The sequence below is a fragment of the Geotrypetes seraphini genome, chromosome 9 (genome assembly GCF_902459505.1).
Source record: "Geotrypetes seraphini chromosome 9, aGeoSer1.1, whole genome shotgun sequence".
Taxonomy (NCBI): Eukaryota; Metazoa; Chordata; class Amphibia; order Gymnophiona; family Dermophiidae; genus Geotrypetes; species Geotrypetes seraphini.
Window position 1 is genome coordinate 85,488,615 of NC_047092.1, and position 27,582 is coordinate 85,516,196.

Genomic DNA, 27,582 nt, shown 5'->3' on the forward strand with positions numbered 1-27,582 from the left:
GTTTCTATGCACGTTGAAAATGAATAACTATATTTAAACATAAAAAAGGCAAAAATTGTTAAATGTGCACAATTTGGATTTTTAATATTTCTGCATTCTCTCTCTGTCTTGAGAGTTTCATAAAGCAAATGTGGTTGTCTAACTTGCTCATTCTGTTGTAAATGGAGAACTTAGACCTCAGGTTTTGTGTTTAGACTATGAAAGACAACCAGAATTTTGCCAAGTCAGCCTTGACAGATTGTAAACATGCTCAGATCCTTCCTTTTGCTTTGGTTTAATTTTAGTTGAATTAATTTTCTAACTTGCTTTTCACTGGGGGAACACCAAGGCTGTTTACAAAATAAAGACAAATTTTAATGCTGCAAAAAAATAAAAATAAAGACAAAGAGAGGGAGAAGGATCAAAACAAAAAGGAGGGGAACGAAAAAATAAATAGTCAGGTACTTGTAAAATAGGTTAAAATGACTAAAAGATGGCAAGGAACAGGTTTCCATTACTGTCCTTAGAAGGACTATTGTACTCCAAATGTGTCTTTAAAAAGAAAGGCCTTCAAGTTACTTTTAAATTTATCAAGTGATGAAATTTCTCATATATAATTTGGTGCTGAGTTCCAGGTGGTAGGGGCTGTAACAGAAAAGATATTAGTGCGCATAGTGTTAATGTGTCTTAAAGAGGGAATGGATAGCTGGTTTTGATTAGATGAACGTAATGTACGATGGGGGGTATGGGGGATTAATAACCTGTTGATGAAATCCAGTTGGCCAGAAGTTATGGTCTTATGTGTCAGTAACATTATTTTATAGGAAATTCGATGATCTATAGGAAGCCAATGGGCGTTGATCAAAAGTGGTGTGACATGATCGTATTTTCAAGTTTTTGAAATGATTTTAATGGCAGTATTTTGAATAATTTGAAGACGTTTTAATTCTGTTTGGGCACGGCAGGGGTGCAAATCCTTGTGTCATCTACTGAAGTTGGGGGGAGGGGAGTTCCCTTCCTTTGGCCAGATGAGAGTTAAATGGGAGTTATCGGCGAGACACTTTTGGGCTTATCATCAAGCACATTATTATTATGCTCAGTTGAAGGGGTCCTGGGGGGTTCAAATGGAGGGTACCAAATTGGACAGGTGTTTTTTATCTTATTGCCCACGCATATGAATTCACTTTCTCGCTGGTACAAGATAGTCAAAGAATTGGTAGATGTGGCTGGCATGCATAGCCCTAGTGGCTCATCATTGGGAGAGGTAGTTGGGGGGCACTTTAGATACTGGGAAAATTCAGAAGGTTTTTCAGATGGGACTGTTTTTTCAAAGTGACTGAATTGAGAGAAACTCATTTCAAAATTTTACATAGGGCTTACTTGACTAGGGCTCGATGCTGCACTATAGGCTTGTGGGAGACCTCAGAATGTCTTCGGTGTAAAATTGCAGCAGGAACCTTTGTGCACACCTTTTTGGACTGTCCCAAATTGACCCTATGGCCTGCAATGATCACTATAATAGAGGGTTGGTGAAGCGTTCTGTTTCTTGGGATTATATGACTCTTTTGTTGGGGGATCAATGTCTGCTGGTTGATAATCATGTCCCTTTGCCTGACCGCAAATTTATTGCTATAGCCTTTTTATTGGTGGCTAAAATCACTACCTGGATATCCATGATGGTGTAGATGGCCAGATGTGAACTCTTCACAGAAAAAGGGAAAAGAAAGGGAAAAGACAGTCACCCGACTGCCAGTATTATATTTGGTTGTGACAACAATGTTTCTCCCTGTGAGGGTTCTGCAGCAGCCCCCCCGGGGGATGGGAGGCTCTTCTTCCATCTCTTACGGTCACGTTCTCAGTATACTTTGAGTATTAGTCAGGTTAGTTGATGGGGAGGGAAGTGCTTGTGGAGTGCATGGAGAATGTATGTTGTTTTTCTTTTTGTTTCCTTTTTTAGATTAGGGACTTTGTAGAGGGGATTGTTTGTTTATTTGATTGTATTTTATTATTGTTAAAATGGCTGAGCGGAAGGCCATGACACTTGTTGAACTTCCAGATGGGCACTGACTCACTGTTGGACTGATTCTCTATGCTGGTATTTGTATTGCTGATCTGGACTGTTGCAATGATGTTGATATTGGTTGTGTTATGGTTGTATTGCTTGCCCTAATAAAGATATTATTTTTTAAAAAAAAGAAACCTCTAACGCAGCTTGATGAAAAGGAGGTGGGTGTTTTGCAGGGCAGAAGAGCATAAGATTGAGGTGTCAGCATTGGGCCAAGTTTTTGTTGAGAATGCATGGTTGGTTGGAAGCAGGCCGCAGCAGCCTGCTGGACGCACTATTTCAATCTTGTTTGCAGCTCATTTCCTGCCTCTGCTATATCAATGTTTCTTTATATATAGGCTCCTTCTGTACCCCTTCCTTCTGATGAGGCTTAAAACAGCTGAGATTAACATAGAGCCATTCATCTCTGTTAATTTTAAACATAAATTGTGTTCTTGATTTCTTAAAATAACTTATTTGTACATACCTATGCTTTTATTGCAGCTGGAATTCCAGCTCCAATTTATTTTGGAGCACTGATAGATAAGACATGTGTGAAATGGGGAATAAAAAGCTGTGGAGGTGAAGGAGCCTGTAGGCTATATGATTCTACCCTATATAGGTAAGATTTTTTAAATAATGAAATGGTAAAATTGGGAAACAGCAAATAAGGACTGCATGGACCATCAAGTTGACCTGTTTTTGATGCAATAATGTAAAACCTACCTGACCTCAGACTTTATCCTCACATTATTATATCTAAGGTCCAATGGGAGTCAGTGTTTCACATAGTTGCCAAATTTTTAAGAAACTAAACTTATTATCATTTTCAACTGATGTGGGACCTAACTTTTCAACTATCATATTGATGGCAAGGTTTATTTTATTTTACATAGTCAGACCAGAAAGCAGCTTTAAGATTTAATCTGTAGTTAGAGATTATAGCACAGAAGCTGCTAGCTAGATTTATTAAAAATATTAGAATTAAGAAACAAAAAAAAGTGAAAAAAGTTAAATTCCAGCAGAATTTTTATCATAGTGTCTCAATTGCTAGGCTCTCCTATAGAACTGCTGATAGGGATCTTGGTGACTTAGAGGGGACATGATAGAGACTTATAGAATCATGAAAGGCATAGAGAAGGTGGAGAGGGACAGATTCTTCAGACTAGTGGGGATATCAAAAACAAGAGGGCATTCAGAAAAACTGAAAGGAGACAGATTCAAGACGAATGCTAGGAAGTTCTTCACTCAGAGGGTGGTGGACACCTGGAATGCGCTTCCAGGAGAGGTGATAGGACAGAGTACAATATTGGGTTTCAAAAAGGGATTGGATGACTTCCTGAAGGAGAAAGGGATTACAGGGTATAGATAGAGGGTTACTATACAGGACAAGACATGACTATTATTATTTTACATATATACAGTATATGTAGGAGCTCTGTTACTACATATTTTCACAAATACACACAAACTCAAATGATCATTCACTCAAAAAAAAAAAAAAGAAACTTGCAAGGCCTTTTGTTTTAAAGATAAATCCAAAAATAAAACAAAACAAAAACTGAACTTGCAGACTGCAATCTGTTCAAACAGTGGTTAATCAAAAAAACTGAATAGAAAAAAAACAGGTTTAAAAAAAAACACTCTTAGATGCAATACAGATCTGTAGAAAATAAAATGCATATTCTGTTTGTACTAAGGAGAGCAGCAGCGGTGGCGGAGGACCCGGGGGGGGGGGAAAGAATGAGGGAGGCTTTTCTTTGTGTGGCAGGGAGGGAAGGAGGTAGGCAGGCAAGCAGGCTGGCTTTGGTGCAGAGGGAGGGAGGGAGGAAGGTAGGTAGGCAGGCAGGCTGGCTTCGGGAGTGGGGGTGGGACAAAGTCTGGAAGTCAGTGAGGGGGACATGGGAAGGAAGCACTATGGGCACTAAGGACATAGGAAGGAGGCACTGAGGGCACTAAGGACACAGGAAGGGGCACTAAGGACATAGGAAGGAGGCACTGAGGGCACTAAGGACACAGGAAGGGGCACTAAGGACATAGGAAGGAGGCACTGGGGGCACTAAGGACACAGGAAGGGGCACTAAGGACATAGGAAGGAGGCACTGGGGCACTAAGGACATGGGAAGGGGCACTAAGGATATAGGATGGGACACTAAGGACATAGGAAGGCGGCACTGAGGGCACTGAGGACATAGGAAGGGGCACTAAGGACATGGGAAGGAGGCACTGGAGGCACTAAGGACACAGGAAGGGGAACTAAGAACATAGGAAAGAGGCACTGGGGGCACTAAGGACATAGGAAGGAGGCACTGGGGGCACTAAGGACATGGGAAGGGGCACTAAGGACATGGGAAGGAGGCACTGGAGGCACTAAGGACACAGGAAGGGGAACTAAGAACATAGGAAAGAGGCACTGGGGGCACTAAGGACATAGGAAGGGGCACTAAGGACATGGGAAGGAGGCACTGGAAGCACTAAGGACATAGGAAGGAGGCACTGAGGACACTAAGGACTCAGGAAGGGGCACTAAGGATATAGGAAGGAGGCACTGGAGGCACTAAGGACACAGGAAGGGGCACTAAGGACATAGGAAGGAGGCACTTAGTCGTACAGCATGTATAACCGATACAACCCAGGATTGATGGAACTTGGTCTTTGTGATGTAGACCATTTAAAACATGGTCTAAGTCACAAAAACCTACCTAAAGTCACCAGATAAGCACTGCAAACACATAAAACAGGCCCCCACACACTACCCCAGTGATCACTGACCCCCCCCCTCCCCCAACCCCATAAAAATCGTAATCACACCTTTAAAATTCAGCCTCCAGACCATCATCACCTGGCAGCCTGGCATAGGAGAGACTAATCGTCTAGCACAGAGGCGGCTTAAGCCATCTTGGGGGTGGGTTAGGGACTCATGGAGAGGAGGACCCATGCCCATAAGCCCCTGTAATCACTGCATTGATACTTAAACATGTGCACTGCATGTGATACTTAAACATGAGCACTCCCCTATACACCCCAAAACCCTTTGTTACTGGCATATAAGTGACTCCTGCAGCCATAAGGGCTATTAGGGTAGTAGATAAGTGGGTCTAGGGGATTCTGGAGGTGGTTTGGGGGGCTCACCATGACCTATAAGGGAGCTGTAATGAGGAGAAGACATGGCACCCTTTATGTGAAGTTCACAGCAGTGTCCTGTAAGGTACCCCACTATTTAGGTGCCATGTCTGGATGTTCAGTCCATCACTTTGCAGACCCCTCCCATGTCCAACAGGGCTTGTTCTAGGCGTTATTGACTTGGACGAAAAGTTGGATGAAAATGTGGTATAAAGATGGACAATTTAGTGACTTGGATGATCAGATCATCAGGACATATAGTTAGACAATTTTCGAAACAAAAAAAATTTTGGATATATTTTTCGAAAATGTGTCCTAGGCTGTTTTTTACTTTGGATGACTTGCGACTTAGACGAAAATGGACTTAGACATTCCTTTCAATTATGCCCCTCCATGTGTACGTGAAAAATGAATGGAAGAAGTTGGGGTGGAATTGGGGCGGGGCTAGGGTGGGATTGGGGGCAGAACTGACAATTAATAGATGTCCCCTTTTGATGAAAAAAATAAATGGTCATGTTAGTTATGATACACAAAATTTTGTATGAACATTGCATTACCCACGTCTTTTCTATATAGTTTTATATCGGGTAAGATGGAATTTCAGGTCTGATCTCTTTAAAGTCACGAGAACTGAAGGCAATCAATCAGGAAGGGCGCAGGGCAAGACTTGAGATCGCAAGCATCGCTCCTGCCCTGCATAGCGTGTTTGGAAGAGGCAGGGGCAGCCGTCCAGGAGGATTACCAGCAAAGGGAGGTATTTAAGGGGGGGGATGATGTTTAGGCCGCCCCATTGTATAGGCCGATGTAGGTTTTAAAACTCTTAGATAAGCCACAACTAGTAACATGGGGTGGCTTATCTAAGAGTTTTTAAACCTATATCAGCATTTCCTGCAGCCTATACATGGGGGCAGCCTTTATATGGGAAAATATGGTAATTATATATCTAATCTAATCTTCTATTTGTGCGTCGCTCATAACTATACAGGCTCAAGGCAACTGTAAGGAGAAGGAGAGGACAAGGAGGGGAGAGAGGGGAGGTGGAATAGGTAGTAGGGAGAGGAAAGGGAGAGAAAAAGAGGGGAGAGTGGAGGTGGGAGGGAAGGGGAAAGGGAAGAGAGGAGAGGGTGAAGGAGATTAAGTATCGAACAGATGGGTTTTCAGTTTTCGTCAGAAGATGATGTGGCAAGGTTCAGTTCTGGTCCTTTCTGTAAGGCCATTCCAAGTTTTTACTCCTAGAAAAGTAAGCATGGAGTGGAAAACTATTTTATAGCGAAGATCTTTTGTGGATGGAAGATTTAGCAGCATCTGGTTGAGGGTTCTGCGAAAGCCTGAAGTTATAATGCCGTTGTACAGAGCCCTGGTGAGACCTCATCTGGAGTACTGTGTGCAATTCTGGAGGCCACATTACAGTAAAGATGTGTGCAGAATTGAATCGGTTCAGTGGACGGCCATCAGGATGATCTCGGGGCTCAAGGGTCTCTCGTACGAAGAGAGACTGAACAAATTGCAGCTCTACACTCTCGAGGAACGTAGGGAGAGGGGAGACATGATCGAAACATTTAAGTACCTCACGGGACGTGTCGAAGTGGAAGATTATATTTTCTTTCTTAAGGGACCCTCGGCCACAAGAGGGCACCCGCTCAAACTCAGGGGCGAAAAATTTCATGGCGACACCAGAAAGTATTTCTTCACATAGAGAGTGGTTGATCATTGGAACAAGCTTCCAGTGTAGGTGATCGAGGCAGACAGCGTGCCAGACTTTAAGAATAAATGGGATACCCATGTGGGATCCCTACGAGGATCAAGATAAGGAAATTGGGTCATTAGGGCATAGACAGGGGGTGGGTAAGCAAAGTAGGCAGACTTGATGGGTTGTAGCCCTTTTCTGCCGTCATCTTCTATGTTTCTATGAAGTAGACCATGCTATTGAGAAGAGCTGGATGAGTGGGGCCGCAGAGTTTCCATAAAGTATGTGGTGAATGATGCAAGAGATTTTGAATTTTATTTGTGATGAGATGGGTAGCCAGTGCAATTGTTTGATGAAGGATATGACTGAGTCGTATTTTCTAGGTTGAAGATAAGTCTTACGGCAGTGTTTTAGATGAGTTAGAATATCAGATGTGTGGGGATTAGTCAGAACATCAAAATGGATATTGACGTCCCCCAGAATTATAGGGGGTTCTGTGTGAGATTCAAAAGTCGAGGATTACTGAATTGAGTATTGTGAGTCCATTGAAACTGGAGGAGGAAGGTAGGAGAGTTGGAAGTGGACTGGTTGCTTATTGAGTAATGTGAATTATAGGATTTCAACATAGGAGCAAGCAGATGAAGGGGAGGATTCAAAATTAAGGGAAAGAGAGGAATGGTAAATGACTACTAGACCGCCCTCTTTTTTGTTTGAATGGCAGAGAGATGTGAAAAGATAACCATTAGGGCAGGCTTGGTTAAGATAGGCTTCCTCAACTTCGGATAGCCAAATTTTGGTTAGACAAAGAATATGAAGGCTGTGTTGTAGGATTAGATTGTGAATTAGGTGGTGTTTGTTATTAATTGATCGTACGTTTAGAAGCCCAGGATTAGGTTTCTCAGAAGAGGCGGCATCATGAGTGGGAGAGGGAGAGAGAGTGGGAATTGTTAGTAAGCATCGAGGTCGTAGGACAGGCGTCGAGTAATGGACTGATGAGTGTAGGGTTACCAGAAGTCTTGATTTCCCCGGAGATGTCCTCCTTTTTGAGGACATGTCTGCAGGTCCATACGGCTTTTCAAAACCTGGCACTTTGTTCGGGTTTTGAAAAGTTTCCATAAAAATCATGTCAGGAGGGGGCATCTGCACATATGCGGAAGCAACACGGTGATGTCACATCTGTGTATCTGGGGGTGAAGCTGGGGGGCAGAATGGGGTGTGACTCAAGCAGAACTGGGCAGGCCTTTTGGCGTGGTCATGGGTCCGTATTTTCCTTTGGGAAAATCTGGTAATTCTAGATGTGTGGTCGATGTCTCCAGATAACTGGGATCTGTGAACCCATGTTAGTGGTGGAGGGGTACAAAGAGGAGAGAGAGCAGCAGGACTGGAGGGGAAGAATGGAGTATAGTGATTTCAGTAATAGATGTGAGGAAGAATAAGCTGTTGAAGCCTGTAGGTAGCAGCCGAAAGTAGCGCATAAAGAAGTGCATTAAGGAGCAAGAAATGCTCCTTAAACCTGTTCATTTGGTGTGCACCACAGGAAGCAGTGAATTTAAAAGGAAGGCTATCAGTGTCTCTTCCGGGTGGGCGGAGTTGTCAGCGCCGCTGCTTCATGGTGGAAGTTTTCACAGAGAGGGACCTAGCCTGAGGAGATAACAAAACAATAAGGTAACCAATAATGACAAGAGGATCCAGAAAGAAATAGTTACAGCATAAAAGTAAGAGATTACAAATAAACTGCTTAAATGTATAGGGAAATTTTAAAACATCATGATAAATCATATGAGACATGAGTGAGATAATACTGGTAGTGAATAGAACAAGCAAAACAAGAAAGCAAGGTGCAATTGAAGGGTAAGTAATGTTAGAATGAAAGATTGACTGTTATCGCTCAGGGAAGAAAAATGGAAAACTTTGGGAGTTTACTTTACAGAGGGAAAATACCTGGGAAGTAATTGACTGGGAGAATGAATTATGAAGGGTGAAAATTTACCTTTTGGAGGTTTTCTTTGGGTTGCTTGAAGAAACAGTGCCCCTACAAGTGATGGGCACATCACTGTGAAACATTGAGGCCTATCCGTGCAGGTGAAAAAATTAAGGAACAATTTTTTGTGTGTTATTTAGGACTGAACTGATAACCATTTCTTTTGGGAGCATTCTGACAAACCAAACTTCTTATATTAACTGTTTTTTTTAATGCTAATAGGCTGAACTTTTTGTTTTGCTCTGATTTGCAAGAAAGTTCCCAGTTATAAAAATTCTGGTGAGGCTGTCTGGCAGAGTGACACTCCCAGGTCTCCAATGAAACCCTGGGTAGGGTAAGGGTTTCTCTTCTGTTTTCTTGTCATAAGTACTCTGAACTGTTTGTCTGGGAGTGGCTGTGACAGTGTATTTTATAAGCATCTATTTGAATGCATCTTACACACTTTAGTGGCTTATAAAATTACTCCTATGGTAATGAAGTTACTTTTATTCAGGGTGAAAGGTCACTTGGACACACAAAGTCAGAGGCCTGAAGAAAGTACAAGAGGTTTATTCACAGCATGCCGAACTCTAGTGCAGTTAACAGCCTGCCTACTAGAGTGTCAGAAACAGGAAATACACGGACTTTTATGCCCTTTTCGCAAACTAATATATGCAAAAACTACAATTTTCATTTGTTACTTCTATAACTTTCTACAATTATTATTGGTCCTAAGCCAGCACTTATGATAGATTCAGGGATACAACTTATAGTCCTATAGGAAACTAGCTCATTTCTCTGCTTATCTAAATCTTACAGGTCTAAATGTTACATGTACAGAAGGGAACGGCACATCATGGCTCAAACTCTTATCTATTCAGCTTACAATGTGGTAAGGCAGGGACATACATTTCATGCAGATGAAGTCAATAGATTATACACTGTTTTCAGCTATGTAGGCCAGAGCAATATTTTAAACAACAGTTAACTATTTCATGACCCTACATTCCCCCCTTTCAGGCTGGCGTACCTAAAGATCCATTTGTGGAGCTCTTGAAGGGCCTTAGCTAAAGATTGGACCTGACTCTGGAGGATATCTGATCCCAGAGTAGCAAATGAACCAGGATCTGGGTTCACAATGGGTGGTGGCCGGCCGAACATGAGCTCAAATGGGGACAATTTAGTGGGTTTAGATGGGGTGCATCTAATCTGAAATAGGAGAGAGGGCAGCAGGACAGGCTAGGACAGATTGGTTTCTTCAATTCTTCAATTTGTTTTGTGAGAAGAGTCTTAAGAGTTCTGTTCATTCTTTCGACCTGACCAGAGCTCTCAGGATGGTAAGCAGCATTTAATTTCCATTCAATTTGGAGAGCCTGAGCAGTTTGTTGGATAATATCGGCAATGAAAGCAGGGCCGTTGTCACTGCCTATAGAAATAGGGAGGGGGAGACATTCGCTAATTACCTGAGGATGCCGGAGGAACGTGCTTGCTGCCCCGAATAGCCCTCTGTAGCAGCAGAGTGGGGTGAAAACCGGACAGGCAAGCCCGAGGACGGACCCCTGATGTCACCGGGTCCGTCTTCAATGCTTTGCTTCTTTTTGCTATAAATTGGACCCTGCTGCCGCGGAGGCGGCCGCAGCCGCACGGGGAGCAAAGTAGAGCTGTGCAGCAAGATTCCAGGTTGTATAAAGTTAATTGACTAGGGGGAAAAGGAAAGCCAAATCTAAAAGTTCTATACCTGTTGTTTTGGGTCCTATGGATAGACATTTGACTTTTTCCCTAGATTCTCCAGCACAAAATGTATCTGATTTGAATTCTCCTATATCCGGAGCATCAATGAGTCCTCTACAAAGGACACCCCCCTTCATCCAATATCCGGTGTAAGTGGGAACATAATTCCCACTACTTCCACAGGTTTTGTGGCATCATCCACTTCAACAAGTAAATTGATTTTCACTGACATACCTAAACCACTTGAGTTTACTAGTGTAGTGGATGAACAACCACTAGCAGTGGAAAAACAGGATATTACTTTAAAGGATTTATGGTTAGGTATTTCTAGAGTTGAGGGGTTCCTCAGAGAATCAATGAAACAAACATCTGATTTCTCACAGTCTGTAGTTCAAAAGTTTGAGAATGTTGATGCCAATTTAAATTGTTTGGAAAATAGATTAAGTGTGATCGAAACTCAAAGTAATACATTGCAGGCTGTTTCACTATCTGCTGTAAAAGATTCTACGTCATTGCATTTAAAAATGGAAATGTTAGAAAATATGCATCGGGGAAAGAATCTCCACTTGGTTAATTTCCCAGTGACTCATTTGCTATTACCAGAAATATTATTGAGAAAATATTTTAAGGAAATACTGGGATTACCCAATGCAGATAGTTTTCCAATAAATAATTGTTATCATATTCCCCAGAAGAAAAAGGAGATTGCACAGGATGTGGACCATTTGGTAACAGATGATGTTAATTTAACAGAGTTTTTAGAAGATTCCCAGGATGTTATTCAAACTCGGTCCACAATGATCCTAACATGCATGAGTGAGACAGATAAAATGTTGTTAATGAAACTCTACTTTAAAAATAGACTGACCAAGTTCTGTGGGGACTTGGTTAGCATGTTTCCAGATGTCTCAAAAGCTACTCAGTTTAGAAGAAAATAATTTTTGAAATTGAGAACTAAAGTATTGGCACTTGAGGCATCATTTTACTTGAAGTTTCCTTGTAAATGTTTAGTTAAGATATAAGATACTGAATTTGTCTTTTGGGATCCCATTCAATTGCAACAATTTTTGGTAGCTCGTGAACAGAAGTGAGATTTCTTCTTTTTTTTTTCTTTTCATTTATCGATGAGGAATAAGGATAGGTATGTCCAAATGTCCTAATTTAGTTGGGAATGATTTGGGTTCATTGGAACTCAACCCATTTCTTTGTTTTTCCTTAAAATTTATTTGATATAAGCAATATGTTTCCTCTTTTAGTGGGCTTGTAAAGGATTGGGTTTTTTTGTATTATTTGTTATATTGAAACTTGTATGGAACCTTTTTTTCCTTGATATCTTTATGATATTGTAAATGTATTAAATCCAATAAAAATAAAAAAAAAACAGGGAGATTAAAGCGCGGAATTATGTCGTTTAGGAGGTGTTGGGTTACTTCCCTGGCGCGTTCAGTGCAAGTAGGGAAGGCTTCAACCCATCTAGTCAGGGTGTCTGTGAATACTAGGAGGTGACTGAAGAAACGGGAAGTGGGCATGTGGGTGAAGTCTACAGACAGAACCTGCATCGGATATGTTCCAATGGGTTGGTGTCCAGGAGGTGGCAGTCGTCTGATTGGGGAATTTATTCTAGAACAGACAACACACTGTCGGACCGTATTCCGGACTAGCTGATCAAGGTGATTGATAAAGAAATGTCTCTTGAGGGTCATTTTCATAGCGGGTTCTCCAGAGTGTGCCAAATCATGGCATCTTTTGACAATCGTGAGGGCCAGGTGTTGAGGAATGAATATGAGGGTACCCACTGTGCTCGTGTTTGAAGTATCAGTGTGTGGGTCTGGATTGGCACTTGAATTGGCGCATATTTGTATCCACCCCCCTTTCAGAACAGACTGGCCTGAAAGAGTGCGGGCCCAAGTCTGTTCCTGAGAAGTGTATTGGGGTGTAAGGGAGTCCAGAAAAGGAATGATGGTGTACAGAGGAGCCGAAGGAGGGGGGCAGAGGCTGGCAGCTCGAGCTGTGCGGTCGGCAAAGGCATTGCCACGTGAGATGAGATCAGTGACACAACGGTGGGCCTTTATGTACTAGAAGAGAGGTTACACAGTGTGGGACAAAGAGGTCAATATGTTGGCCAAAAGTGAGTTTATTAGCATGCTGTAAGACAGGGGTGTCGAACTCAATCAGAGAAGGGGCCAAAATCTAAAATCCAGCCTAAATCGCGGGCCGAATGGTTTACTGAACAGTCATAAACTGACAATGTTAACCAGAAATGTGAATTTAAAATGAGTGGAACAATCTTTTCCTTAACAGTGCTGTTAACCAACTCACATGCTATCAAGCAAAACAGTAATATTGGTATCAAGCAAAACAGTAATATTGGAATGTACCTAAAATGCTCATTGTTTTGTTTTCTGGCTAGATGTCTGACACCGTTTTCCCCGTATCAATGAGTCAATGTTCGGTTTTATTTCTTGGGCTGTAGCAACCCGCAAAACAGTATGGAGGTTGTCATCGGTAATGCGTGATCTGTGCTTGTTTTTGTTCAGATTCATTATTGAAAACATCTGTTCACAAAGATAGGTGCTCCCGAACATGGATAGAATACGGGCAGCATGAAGTCGGAGCTCTGGCATTGAGTCAGGGGGCAGTAGAGGGTAGAAGTCCTCAATTTCAACATCCTGAAACCTTGATTTCAGGCCACTGTCAGACTGAAGCTCGATTATCTCCATCTGAAGGTGATGGGGCACATTGTTGACATCAACTGTAAAAGGATTGGCAAAGATGTCAAAGCCTGAGTGCTGTGTTCTAAAGTCAGAGAAGCGCCGCTCAAATTCACTTAATAAACGGCTAACTTTGGTAGCCAGCCGACTGCAAGGAAAAGTACCAGAAATAGTGGTTGAGATACTCAAACAAACGGGAAAGTGGGCAAGATTGTCCTGTTCCAGTTGGGACTTCCATAGTTGAACTTTACGCTGGAATGCTGTGATCATGTCAGACATCTTCGTGATGACTTGTTTGCGTCTCTGCAGCTTCAGATTCAGTTGGGCGAGATGCTCGCATATGTCACACATCATAGCAAAATCACATAGCCAGGCGGGATCCGACAGTTCAGGCAAGGGCTTTCCTTTACTTTCCATGAAAAGAGCAATTTGTTCTCTGAGCTCAAAAAATCTTTTGAGGACTGCGCTCTTGCTCAGCCATCTTACTTCTGTGTGGTATGGCACGTCTCCATGCTCTGCACCCACCTCCTGTAAAAACTGCTGGAACTGGCGATGATTCAGGTCACGTGCCCTTATAAAGTTAATAGTTTTAATGACTGTGGTCATTATGTCATTCATGTCCAGAACTTTTCCACACATAGCCTCTTGGTGGATAATGCAATGATAAGTAATCAAGGGTGTGTGGCAGTGACTTTTTTGCATTCTTTCCTTCATTAGTCCAACCAAGCCTTTCTTTTCTCCGCACATTGAAGGTGCGCCATCGGTAGTTAGCCCCACCAACTTTTCCCAGGGTAATTTAAAATTATTTATAGATTTCTCCACAGCCTCAAATATATCTCTACCAGTCGTCGTCCCATGCATGGCAGCTACATCCAAAAGTTCCTCAGTGACAGAGAGGTTGGTCTTCGTAGCACGTATAAAGATGGACAGCTGCGCTGTATCAGTGTTGTCTGTGCTTTCATCGATAGCAAGTGAAAAAGCGAGATAACTGCATGCCTGTTCGGCCAGCTGTGATGATAGATTTCCTGAGAGTTCTTGAACTCTGTCTGCAATGGTGTTTCTTGACAAACTGACAGTTTGAAAACTCTGTATCTGGTCTGGGCATACTTTCTCACACACTTTTAGCATGCATTGCTTCAAAAAGGCACCCTCTGAAAAACACCTTGAAGTACGGGCAATTTCTTCAGCCACTATAAAGCTTGCTTTCACTGCAGCATCATTTTTCTCTGTAGCCTTTGTAAACATTTGCTGCTGTGATTGTAGTTTGCCTTTTAGTTCTTTAACAATTTTATGCTTTTCTTCCAAAGTATATTTGCCATACTTAACATTATGTTTGGTGTCAAAATGACGACGTATATTGTACTCTTTCATCACCGACACTGTCTCATAACACAATATACACACTGGTTTGCCCTCACTAAGCACAAACATGTATTCATTTTCCCATTTGTCATTAAATTGTCTGCCTTCACCGTCAACTTTTCTTTTCCTGGACATTTTGGGATCAATATTGGCAGTAAAAGATGTAGTTTATTGGAAATCTGCGTTAGAATGAAAAAGTCAGTCAAGAAATGCCTGGCTGGGTACAGATAGCAGATTCTGTTGCGATTTTTATGCCTACACTTTATGTCAGGAACTGGCAGCTTCTGCTGTGTATTTTTTATGCCCGCACACTCACTCTCTCCTCTGCTCTGCCACCCGCACAACCACATCGGATGCCGGACTATAGGTCACGCCTCCTGAATCTCGCGTGACTTGTTATCTATGCGCATGCGTAATACCGTATTTTCACGCATATAACGCGTGCGTTATATGTGTTTTTACAAACCGTGCATACCCTTGCGCGGTATACGCGTGAGCGCGTTGTACAAAATTTTTTTTACATAGTTCCCCCCCCCGACGTCCGATTCACCCCAAGCAGGACCGCTCGCACGCACCTGCACCCCCACCCCGAAGGACCGCCGACTCCCCGACTCCCAACACGATCGGGGCAAGAGGGAGCTCAAGCCCTCTTGCCCCAGCCAACCGCGGCACCCCTGACACGATCGGGGCAAGAGGGAGCTCAAGCCCTCTTGCCCCCCCGACTCCCCAACACGATCGGGGCAAAAAGGAGCCCAAGCCCTCTTGCCCCGCCGATTCCCCAACTCCCCGACAATATCGGGCCAGGAGGGAGCCCAAGTCCTCCTGGCCCTGGCGACCCCCCCCCCGCTAGTTGTTTGGGCCAGGAGGGAGCCCAAACCCTCCTGACCACGGCGACCCCCTACCCCCACCCCGCACTACATTACGGGCAGGAGGGATCCCAGGCCCTCCTGCCCTCGACGCAAACCCCCCTCCCCCCATCGAATGCCCCCCCAAGAACCTCCGACCCCCCTGGCCGACCTCCACGACACCCCCACCCCCCTTCCCCGTACCTTTCTGTAGTTGGCCGGACAGACCGGAGCAAAACCCGCCTGTCCGGCAGGCAGCCAACGACGGAATGAGGCCGGATTGGCCCATCCATCTCAAAGCTCCGCCTACTGGTGGGACCTAAGGCTCCCGGGTCTATTCTGTTTGGCCCAGGCGCCTTAGGCCCCACCAGTAGGCGGAGCTTTGAGACGGATGGGCCAATCCAGCCTCATTCCGTCGTTGCTGCCTGCCGGATAGGCGGGTTTGGCTCCCGTCTGTCCGGCCAACTACAGAAAGGTACGGGGAAGGGGGGTGGGGGTGTCGTGGGGGTCGGCCAGGGGGGTCGCGGGTCGGCTGGGGGGCGGTCGGAGGTTCTTGGGGGGGCGGTCGATGGGGGGAGATAGATAGCAAGTACGGCCGGCGAGATCACAAGCCTCCTATGTCACCGCGCGTCATTGTGATGGAACGCAGCGGCGTGCAGTGATGACAGCGCGGTGCGGGCCACATTGCAAGGCCTGGCGGGCCGGATTTGGCCCGCGGGCCTTGTGTTTGACACATGTGCTGTAAGAGATCTGATACGGCGGCAATTGCCCGAAGGCAGGGAGGCCACCCGGCAGCAACAGGATCCAATTGTTGAGAGAGATAGGCAATGGGCCTACGCTAGGAACCAAGGAATTGAGATAAGGATTCCGGCTGCGATACCAAATTTTTCATGAACATAGAGTTGGAAAGGTTTGGAGGGGTCAGGAAGGCCAAGGGCAGGAGCCTGAGTCAGAAGTTTTTGGAGGCAGCGAAAAGACCGCTCCTGAAGTTGGGTCCAGACAAAAGGGGCTGAGTCAGCGCCTTTGGTGGCTTATATAGAGGACAGGCAATAGTAGAGAAATCAGGGATCCAAATACGACAGTATCCGGCAATACCGAGGAAGGCGCGCAAGGCTTTGCGAGTATCAGGACAGCCTGGACACGGGTGTGGGGAAGGGACCTGGTACCCTGGGAAATATGAAACTCAAGGTAGGTGACACGAGGAAGGCACAACTGAGCCTTCCGGAGAGACACACGGTAACCGCAATGGAGGAGAAACTGAAGGAGAGAGCGAGTGTCCTCCTGACAGGTAGAGATAAATAGAGAGCAGAGAAGAAGATCATCTACGTACTGCAGGACTTGGGAATCAGATGAAGGGGAGAAATTGGCAAGGTCTGAAGCAAGGGCGGTGCTGAATAGAGTGGGGCTATTTTTAAAGCCCTGGGGTAGACGGGTCCAGGTTACTTGGGAGGTTTGTCCAGTGGAAGGGTTTTCCCATTGTAATGCAAAATTTGGCTGACTGGAAGGGGCTAACCGACAACAAAAGAAGGCATCCTTGAGATCCAAAACAGTGAAGTAGGTAGCCCCAGGGGGAACCAATCCCAACAGGGTATAAGGATTAGGGACAGTAGGATGGATATCCTCTACAAGACGATTGACAGCACGGAGGTCCTGGATGGGGTGATAATCAGGGGGATCACCGGGTTTTAAAACTTGAAGGAGGGGGGTATTCCAAGGTGATTTGCAAGGAACCAAAAACCCACAATCTAGCAAACGAGACAAATGTACGTGTATTCCCTGGAGAGCAGACTGGGATATGCGGTACTGCTTGATAGAGACCAGACTGGCAGAAGCCTTGAGGGTAACAACAAAGGGTGGGATGTTATGTGCTAGTCTGGGGGACCCAGACTCAGCCCAAATAGTCGAATCAAGGCCCTCAAGAAAATCAGGTACAGAGAGTGGGGGTTTGCTTACCATTGGTTCCGAAAATAGGGAACAGAGGAAGCTTGGTGAGGGGGTAGCGGAGCGGTCAGGAATGGGCGTGAGGTTTGCAGAAGGGAGGTCCATAGTCAGACCATGAGAGGACAGACGAATAGTGGCTCCCAAGCGCTGGAGAAGGTCCCGACCAAGCAAGGGGACAGGACAAGAGGGCATGTACACAAAAGAATGTGCTATGGAATGACCACCAATGTGAACCGAAACAGGTTCAAGGATAGGGACAGAATCAGAAGAGCCAGTTGCACCCATAATGGAGATAGATTTGGAAGAACACTTACTGAGAGGGCGGATCAGAACTGAGTGTTTGGCGCTGGTGTCGACCAGCATAGAGATAGAATGGTCCCCTATACGGACATTGACCAAGGGCTCGTGGGAACCGAGCGAGTAAGTTGGGAACAATCCGGAAAGTCCCTGGTACTCACTGTGAGCCGGTCTGTCTCAGTATTCAGTTTCAGAGTCAGAATGAAAGGATGCCAAACCAATAGTAGGTTGGTCTGTAGTTTTAGCCTGGCAGGTACGGGGCTTGCTTGGACACTCGTTCTTCCAGTGACCCCTCTCCTTGCAATAGGCACACTGATCCCGTTCCAAATTCCTACGGGGTCCTGTCCTATCAGGCTGGGACCCCATAGGTTTTGAGGGACCAGAAGAATAGGGGGGCGCTTGGAGGAGCGGGGCTCAGAGTTTCGGGCAGGGAGCCGGTTACTTGGGAAAGTATTTTGGAGGGCTACAGCAAGGAGGTCCGCTTTGCGCCGGAGAAGCTTATCAGCTTCTTGCCGGTTAGCGCTGTCCCGGTTCATGAAAACGCGCTGGGCAATCTCAAGGAGCTGGACAGTGTTCATGCCTGCAAACCCATCCTGCTTCTGGAGTTTCCTACGGATATCAGGTTGTGTCTGGCTTACAAACGAGGTATTAACCATACGGAGGTTTTCAGGTTTTTCTGGGTCAAAGGGAGTAAAGGTACAGTAAGAGTCACAGAAGACGTTCATAGAATGCGGCTGGGGATTCACCAGACTTTTGGAGGACCTCAGATACTTTGGAAATGTTGGTGGGTTTCCGAGAAGCCAACCGGAGACCCTCAAGGATATACTGGCAGAACCACATAAGGAAAGTATTATGAGTGGCATCATTGGGGTCCCAATTAGGGTCCTGAGAAGGGAAATGGTTATTGATCCAGTTGGGGTTGGCTGCATCCGCATACGCCTGGGCCTTTGTAAGGGATTCTTGCAGAACCCGTTTATGTTCTTCGGTATTTAGGAGACAGAGAAGTAGTTCCTGGCAATCTGACCACATAGGGCGGAGTGTGCGAATGATGTGGCCGCTCTGAGTAAGGGGGACAATGGGATTTCCAATTGTATAAATCAGTGGTGGTGAAGGGCTGATATACAAGGCTAATAGTGGGTCATCTAGGATGCCCGGCGGCATCCGGTGGATTGGCAACAGGAACCTGGCAAAGGGGCATGGCCAAATTTGTAACCTCCAGAGTCCCCTGTTTCATTTGTCTTCTCATGGGAACTATTTGAGGAGGATCAGGTCTCAAGCAATGGCTGATAGGAGAATCATCGGAAAGAGAAAGAGAGTCCAGAGGTGGATAAAGGACTGGGGAGGACAGAATGTCATGAGCTGGGCTATCAGCCAGGGCTCGGGAAGGGGAAGCTGTAAATTGGGCAGGGAGTTGTACAGGCTGGGAAACAGAAGGCTGAGCAAGAGAAACAGAACTGGGATTGGGTATGGGCTGTGGTGTTGCCGAGTAAGAAGGAGGAGCGGTAGGTATTTCAAGTATGTCAAAAACATGAGTAGGACGATAATGCTCATTGACAGTCTTCCTGAGGGTGAGAACTTGGGACTGGAGTTTCTTGGGTACAGAAGGAAAAAGCCAAGAAGGCTTGCTGCAGACTAAGTCTAACCAACTATCTATATAGGGGAATTGATCAGGATGGCCAGTCTTAGGATGAGTTACTATAATAAAAACCTGACGGGTTATGTCCTCTTCCAGGGAGCCAGAGGGGGGCCAGCCCACACCAAACGTCGGCCATTCTAACTGGCACAGACGAATAAGGGTTGATTTTTTAAGTGTAGTCCCATAATCAGAGCCAAATCCTTTTTTAAAATTAACTAACATTGTATCAAGGGGGTCCTCATAGGTGTAATGGAGGACAAAAACACTTCCCTGTATTCCTGGCCCTGTCCGTCTCCGGACTAGGGAAATGCAGTACTAACAGGTCCGCACTCGCTTCGTCCTCAAGGACGTCTCAGACACTCTCAAACACACAAAACACAACAGACTTCAGTTTAGTTACCCAATCAGAAAATAACAGTTCCTAGAATCCCTCCCCACGACTTCAGCGATGGATCAAGTGGCTTACTAGGCAGGAGAATAGACAGGATAGGAAAGATCAATTCCTACTTACCAGATAGTGGTCACTCCAGGACAGAATTAAACTGATACAGATTCTTGTACTTTAAACTGAGACTGGATAAGTCAGTTGAAGTGGTCAAACTTCCTGAGGTCTGCCAAACCCAAAAGAAGGGATGCCGGCTAAGAAGACTAGTCAGCTGTAGGACCAGAAACACCAATCAAGTAACCAGTGGTCAAGAGACCTTCAAGTCCCTGTTCGGAAGCCAAATGAAAGGTCACTTGGACACACAAAGTCAGAGGCGTGAAGAAAGTACAAGAGGTTTATTCACAGCATGCCGGACTCTAGTGCAGTAAACAGCCTGCCTACTAGAGTGTCAGAAACAGGAAATATACGGACATTTATGCCCTTTTTGCAAACTAATATATGCAAAAACTACAATTTTCATTTGTTACTTCTATAACTTTCTACAATTATTATTGGTCCTAAGCCAGCACTTATGATAGGTTCAGGGATACAACTTATAGTCCTATAGGAAACTAGCTCATTTCTCTGCTTATCTAAATCTTACAGGTCTAAATGTTACATGTACAGAAAGGCAGGGCACATCATGGCTCAAACTCTTATCTATTCAGCTTACAATGTGGTAAGGCAGGGACATACATTTCAGGCAGATGAAGTCAATAGATTATACTCTGTTTTCAGCTATGTAGGCCAGAGCAATATTTTAAACAACAGTTAACTATTTCATGACCCTACAAAGGGGTAATTTTATAAGAGGCCTTTTACATGCAGAGATCTGCTTTATAATTTTATATGCTTATGGAGTTATACTCCATGGATAAACTTATGGTAGACAGGATATGCAAAAGTTTAGGAATATACTGTAAACAATTTTAGAAAAGGCCATTTCTGTGCATAAACCATTACTGTATATTCAAAAATGTCTTTTAAAATTACCCCATTATGTAGTCTTTAAAGGCTTGTTCCAGTGATGTATTATCAGGGCCTTCAAGAGTCTTAATGAATTTCTTGCCCTGCCATGACATCCCTTTTTAGGCAAAGATTGCAGCAGCATCTCTCTCTCTTCCCTTTCCTCTTCTCTGCTCATGAGTCCAGTGTATGTCTCTTTCTCCTAACTCAAATGATCCTTCAAATCTGATTTTATCACTAGTGGTCAACTGCAACAGCAGTGATCAACACATTCTACCTCTAGATAGCCCCTGCGCCTCCCCTTTGCCACATCTTGTCCATGAAGAAATAGGAAGTTGAGTCACAGGAGGTGGAACATGGCAGAGAAAAGACCTCATGGTTGGCTGCAGGCAGTAAATGTCCGTCACTGCTGCTGCTGACAGGGACCACCAACAATAAAGGTGGGTTTGAAGGACTGTTCAGGCAGGGAAGAAGAGGGAGAAATGCTGGACCTTTGGGGTGAGAGAGGTACAGGGGAGATGCCAAACCATAGGAAAGCCTAGGGAGAGAGAGGGGAGATGCTGGACTATTGGGAGAGGGGAATAGAAGAGAGAAATATTGGACTAAGGGAATAGTGGACTAAGGGAATAGATGCAGGACTTGGGGAGAAAGGAGAGACACCTATGAGAGTGCAGGAAGGGAAAAAGAGGGAAAGTGCTGGACTATTGAGTTGGTGGGGGAAGAGGGAGAGATTCTTAAGTGGGTGGTGGTGATGGGAGGGGAGAGAGAAAAGAAAGGTGCCTAAGCCTTGCTGGTTTTGGAAAAGAAGGCTGGTGGCTGGCAGAACAGAAAACCAGTTAATTTAAGTGCTGGGTTCCTGCTGACCATTAACCAATACCTCTGGTGCTGCTGCTACTGCCAATGCTTGCATCAGCCAGCAGCACTGGCAGAAATATATGGAAGTATACTTCCCCCTTCGTATTCGCGATTTCATTATCCACGGTTTTAGTTATTCGCGGTTTTTTAACACAGTCTCCGACCCCCAAATTTACGTAACAGGAAATTGGAGGAATCACCCGAAACCTGCAGCCGAGGCAGAAGCCGATGAACTGACAGGATCCAGCACTGTTCCCAGAGGCCCTGGCCCACCACCAAGTGCACATGCACCTGCAACTCGGGCACGCACTGACTCTGTAACTGGCATTTGCCAGCGCCAGGCGCACAATCTGATCCAGAAGTCCCCCCGCCAAACCTCAGCAGGTTACTGCTTTCTCCCTCGCACAGTGGTAGCCCTGCGCTCTGTTCTGGAAGCGGTTCTCAGGATCCAGACACACACCTTCCTTTACAGCCACACAGGAACAGGTGCCTTTTTTAGGGTTTTTGGTGTTTTGTTTTGTTTTTACAGAAAACCCACAAATAGCATACAAAAAGTTATTTGCTGTTTTTCTGTATTCGCAGCCATGCTGTTCCCCTATCACCGCGAATACGGAGGAGGAAATGTAGTGCCTTTCTCCCTACTTCCCTGTGGCTTAATGGATGCTGAAGAGTGCATCATCTTGTACTTTCTTCTCCCCACTCCAGAAATTAATGTGATCTGCATTTGCAAGTGCTGAATCCTGCACTGCTGCTCTCATTGCAGTTATTTGGTGGGGTGGGGGTACAGCACATGGGCAGGGGCAGAGAAAGCGTTCAACAGGTGGTGAGTTTTTGACTTTTAATAAGTTGGTAACCTGGTCTCTATGGCCAGTGTTAAGTGTTCACTCCTAAATTATACCTGTACTGTATATTAGCTCTGTTACGCTAGTATTCTATAAAGGAAATTGGGTGAATAGGTGGTGGGAAATGGGTTGGTGGGGTAAGGATTGGTAGTTAAAATTTAAAATTGTTTGAGCCTGATATTTTCATTTCTATTCTTTTTGTATTATTCTTTTATGCTCAATAAAAACAATTGAAATTAAAGGAAAGAAGGTGCTTACTTTCCTTTATAGAATAGGCTCCAGATAGTTAAAAATAGTTGCCCCTTTATAGAATTGTCCTTATAATGATTAGACTTGTATTTATAACATATGCAGATTACAGTATATTACTTTCTATAACATTGTAACAGAATATAAAATGTTCTTTTTTTAGGAACACCTTCTTTGGGCTAATGGCAGGCATACGAGTACCTTCTTACATCTTATATATTTTGTATTTTATTATGGCAAAAAAAAAGTTTCAAGAAGATTCAAAAGCAATAGAAGAGGTGGGACAAGAAGAAAAAGCAACAAATAGAAAAGATGACTTTAAAGGCAATGAAGATTTTATATATTCTGAAGAAGAAAAAGAAACATGCATTTAAAAAAAAGAGTCATATTGTATCATTTAAGCTGAATCATTTTCATAAAAATTATTAAAATAAAAATATATGAATATATATGTATAGTAAGTATATGAAACAATAATTTTAAAGCAGCATTTCAAAATAAGCTGTTCCTGCATGGAGTTAAAAAAACAACAACTTGAGTTGGAAATGACAGAGGAAAAAAAATATACTTCTAAAAATGTTTTGGTAAATATGTATTATTAAAAATCAAGTTGCCGTAAGCTATAAATTGTATTAAAAGGATGGTAAAAATGTGGTCATTATGTAAAATATTTTTATTCAATTTAAACAAAATTATTACTTTCCTATCCAAATTGATTTATACTGTAGTTGTGCCAGAAGCAATGGAGAATGAAGTGACTTTTGGAGAAATACAGTGTCTGTGGGAGAAGTAGGATTTGTACTATCTTCTTCATTCATAACCCACTTCACTATTCATTAACCTAACTACTATGTGGTCAAGCTCCTGTCCACTTAAATTGTGCTTAGTTCTGACCATCCATTTGTGAAGTTGGCCAGAGAGGGGTGTTCTGAAGGTACAATCAGGTAGGAGTGGCAGCTATGCAGGTGATGACAATATTCAGTGCCAGTGACCAAATAGGACTGCATAAATAGCAGTCCTAATGAACTTTGGTTGTTTAGCTATGTGGTTGCCAGCACCCACATAACTTCTGGGTCCCAGCCTCAAGTATGAGAAAATCTCCTTCCCTCCCTTCTACCCTACTGAAGTATCCCTTTCCCTTTCCCCCTCAGTATCCCCTCCTTCCTTATCACCTTTCCTGGAATATCCAGGACCCGTCCCCTGGAATTGGGATGGGCCTACCTTCCCAGTTCCAGGTAGTTTCAAGTTTCAAGTTTATTAAAATTTTGATATAAATACAATATCAAATATTTTCAACGCGTATAACAATAAAAAAATTTTAGGGGGAGGACAACATAAAACAATTTAAACAAACATACCTTCAATGTACACAAACAGTAAGAGATACATAAGGAAAAAGGATTGAACTACAATTATTAAAGTAGTCTAGGAAGAAATGAACAGGAGCAATACCCACTCATTGCTGTCCCTTCAAAATGGTTGCCATGGCCTCTAGTGGAAGTATCATAGTGCTTCAGCTAATGACAACCAGCGTGGGCTGAATATGAACTGGTATATCTCTAAATAATTCACAAATGCTGTTTCATGTGCTCCTATGTGGATCCATCTTGAGTCAACTAGATCAGTGTTTTTCAACCTTTTTTGGGCAAAGGCACACTTGTTTCATGAAAAAAATCACGAGGCACACCACCATTAGAAAATGTTAAAAAATTTAACTCTGTGCCTATATTGACTATATATAAAGTAATTCTCTTGAATAGGAATCAAATAAACACAAAGAAAGTATTTTATAATTACTTTATTATGAAATATTAAGTAAACAGAATAGTGAAAAATTATAAAATACTTTATTCACTGCGAAACCTGGGCCTGTTTGGCTGAACACAAAGCTGATATTCTGGCTGGAATCGAAGAAAAACACACACGTAGCTCTTCGTCAACAGCTCTCAGTCTCTCTCTGTATTTGGTTTTTATAGCATACAAAAATAGACAAATATACCCTCCATCCTTTTTATTAAACCACAATAGCAGTTTTTAGCGCAGGGAGCTGCGCTGAATGCCCAGCGCTGCTCTTGACGCTCATAGGCTCCCTGCGCTAAAAACCACTATTGCGGTTTAGTAAAAGGTGACCATATTGTAAAATATAGACAGCAGATATAAATTCAGAACTGTGCATAGTAAGTGAAGGGAAGTTTTCATCTCTGGGAATTTACCCAGTTAACTATTAAGTTATTTGGACAAATTCCTTTGAAAACTGTGGTAATACTGCCTCCACTTTGCTAAATTTAAAATAAAATCATTTTTCCTACCTTGTCTGGTGATTTCTGGTTGCACTTTCTTCTTCTGACTGTGCATCCAATCTTTCTTCCCTTCTATCAGCCTGTATGCTTTCTCTCCTCCACACCTCATTCCCTCCCCCAACTTTTTTTTCCTCTCTCCCTGACCTTTCTTTCTTTTTTTCTGTTTCTCTTCTTTCCTTCTGTTTCCTTGCCTGCCCCCTTTCTTTCTTTCTCCCTGCCGTTCCCCAAGCCACTGCCACTGCCGCTGCCATCAGGGAACAGGACCCACCAATGGATAACAGGCCCCAAAGCCGACGCCGACGCATGCTCTCCCTGACGTCAATTCTGCAATCGGAGAGGAAGTTCCGCCCAGCCAGGCAGCGATTGGCTGGCCCGAATTTCCTCTCCGACTGCAGAATTGACGTCGGGGAGAAGAAGACTTATCGGCTCGATAGATTAGATCGCCAAGACAAAGTGAGTCCTGGGTGATCGACTCACTTTGCCTTGGCGAGCTACTGGCGCCCCTGCCTCGGGCCCCCTGTCAGCTCCGGGCCCCTGAATGCAGGACTGGTAGTACTGCCCTGATGGCGGTCCTGCGGCACACCAGGCAACATCTCGCGGCACACTAGTGTGCCGCGGAACAGCGGTTGAAAAACACTGAACTAGATGGACTGCATTCTTTTTTCTAGCTTTTTCATTGACACTCTTTGCCTTTATTTCTTAGGATAGAGACATCATGTTAGAAATGTAAGACTGGTTTAAAAAACCAAGTCTATGATCTGGCTTTTGCTGGATCAGGTTGATTGTGTTGTTGCTATTTGCAGTAGTATGATATAGCCTAATTGTCTTTTTCTGTGTGATCAATTTTCCCCTCCTGTGTTAGTTATGAAATTTGTGTCACTAAGCTAATTTGTCTTAGTTTAGTTTATTATTCACCATTTTGATGATTGGACTCCTAATTTGATTTTCCAGTGCAATAGGTGAGACATTCTAGACCAGGGGTGCCTACACTTTTTTGGCTTGTGAGCTAAAATGACCAAGTCAAAATGATCTACCAACAATAAAAATTTTTAAAATACAAAGCACACTGTATGCAGAGAAAATGTTATTTATCATTTATATGCAGGGGGGGGGGTTTCCATAGAGCTGGCTTTAGTTTTTTCCGTTTAGCGCAGGATTAGCACGCTAAAAACGCTAGCACACCTTAGTAAAAGGAGCCCTAAATTTAAAATAAAATCATTTTTCTTACCTTTGTTGTCTGGTGATTTCATGAGTCTCTGATTGCACTTTCTTCTTATGATTGTGCATGCAATATTTCTTCCCTCCTTTCTGCCTCCTGCATGCTTTGTCTCCTCTAGACCTCATTCCATTCCCCAACCAACATCTCTGTCCTTCCATGAGTCCAACTTTTTCTTCCTCTCTCCCTGCCTGCCCCCTGCCACCCAACACATTACATTCCCTCCCCCTTTCCCTTCTCTCTCCCTGCCCCCTCCCCTTTCTTTCTGTCTCCTTGCCCCCCTTTCTTTTTCTGTCTGTCTTTCTTTCTGTCTCCCTGCCCCCCTTTCATTCTTTCTGTCTCCCTTTTCTTTCTCCCCAAGCCACCACTGGGGCTGTCATCTGGAAACAGGCCCCCAAGCCACCGCTGACATCTAGGAACAGGCCACCACTGATGTCTGGGAACAGGCCCCCAAACCACCCCCGCCATTGTCACCAAGTTCTCCCTGATTCCCAATGCCACAACAGGCCAGCAGCCTTCCTACCAATGTCAGTTCTGACATCGGAGAGGAAGTTCCGGGCCAGCCAAGCAGAATTGACGTCGGAGGAGTGGGGCTGGCTTGCCCAGTGCTTCTGTAGTTGCTGCTGGCCTGTTGTGGCGTTGGGGAACAGGGAGAACGCAAAGGCAACGTGAGTCCCGGTCTCCGCGATCGACTAGCGTTGCCTTTGCGATCTACTGGTCGATCACGATCGATGTTTTGGGCACCCCTGTTCTAGACAGATGGGTTATATCTCCATAGCTGCATGCATCTGTAGAAGAAAACCACTCCGGGTTTTTTCTCTTGCCTCTGCTGTACTTCACTGGGCTTCTTAGCTCCACCTACAGTTCTTTCCTTCAGCACACATGCCTGCAGGAGTGTTTGTTCTGCTTCCCCCATTTTATTATTTTATTTGGTTTATTTTTTGTCCCTTTTTCAGGAATTCTGTTGAATGGAGCATTTTTTACAGCTCTACCTGCTTTGAGAACACATTTTTTACAGCTCTACCTGCTTTGAGCTCGGTCTGTAGCTGACAGGCTGATCCCACTGGGTACCTGTTAGCGAGCCTACATAGTTTTATGTGGATCTCAGGACCGTCCCTGAAGTAGTCTCACCTACTATTAAGCAGGGGTTGAGCATAGGCTGCTGGGTGCCCTTAGGAGACTCAGCGGTGTCTCGCAGAAGCTGTGTCTTCTGTGCATCTGTTGGTCTGCAGGGGTGGAGGTGAAGTCAAGCATGGGGTCTGATTGGCAGCTCAAAGATCAGCTTTGCAGAAGCTTTCCAAGTATTGAAGCAGTGAATTTCTCATCTAGCTACTGAACGAGATCTTAGGCAGGCTACAGCACAGATCTTCAGACAGGGCATAGTGAGTATAGGCTGTCAGCCTGTGAGGTGAAT

The 27,582-nt window shown here is 44.2% G+C and overlaps 1 protein-coding gene across 1 annotated transcript in view; it reads left to right on the forward strand.

Annotated features, from left to right (window-relative positions):
- Window positions 1-24,362, forward strand: part of LOC117366418 (solute carrier organic anion transporter family member 1B3-like) — a 462,552-nt gene extending 438,190 nt beyond the window's left edge. Inside the window, exons 12-13 of the mRNA XM_033957759.1 lie at window positions 2,528-2,645; window positions 22,816-24,362. Coding sequence (XP_033813650.1) covers window positions 2,528-2,645; window positions 22,816-23,026 — 329 coding nt within the window. The 3' untranslated portion in view covers window positions 23,027-24,362. The remainder of the gene's footprint in view (window positions 1-2,527; window positions 2,646-22,815) is intronic.
- The last annotated feature ends 3,220 nt before the right edge of the window (window positions 24,363-27,582 follow it).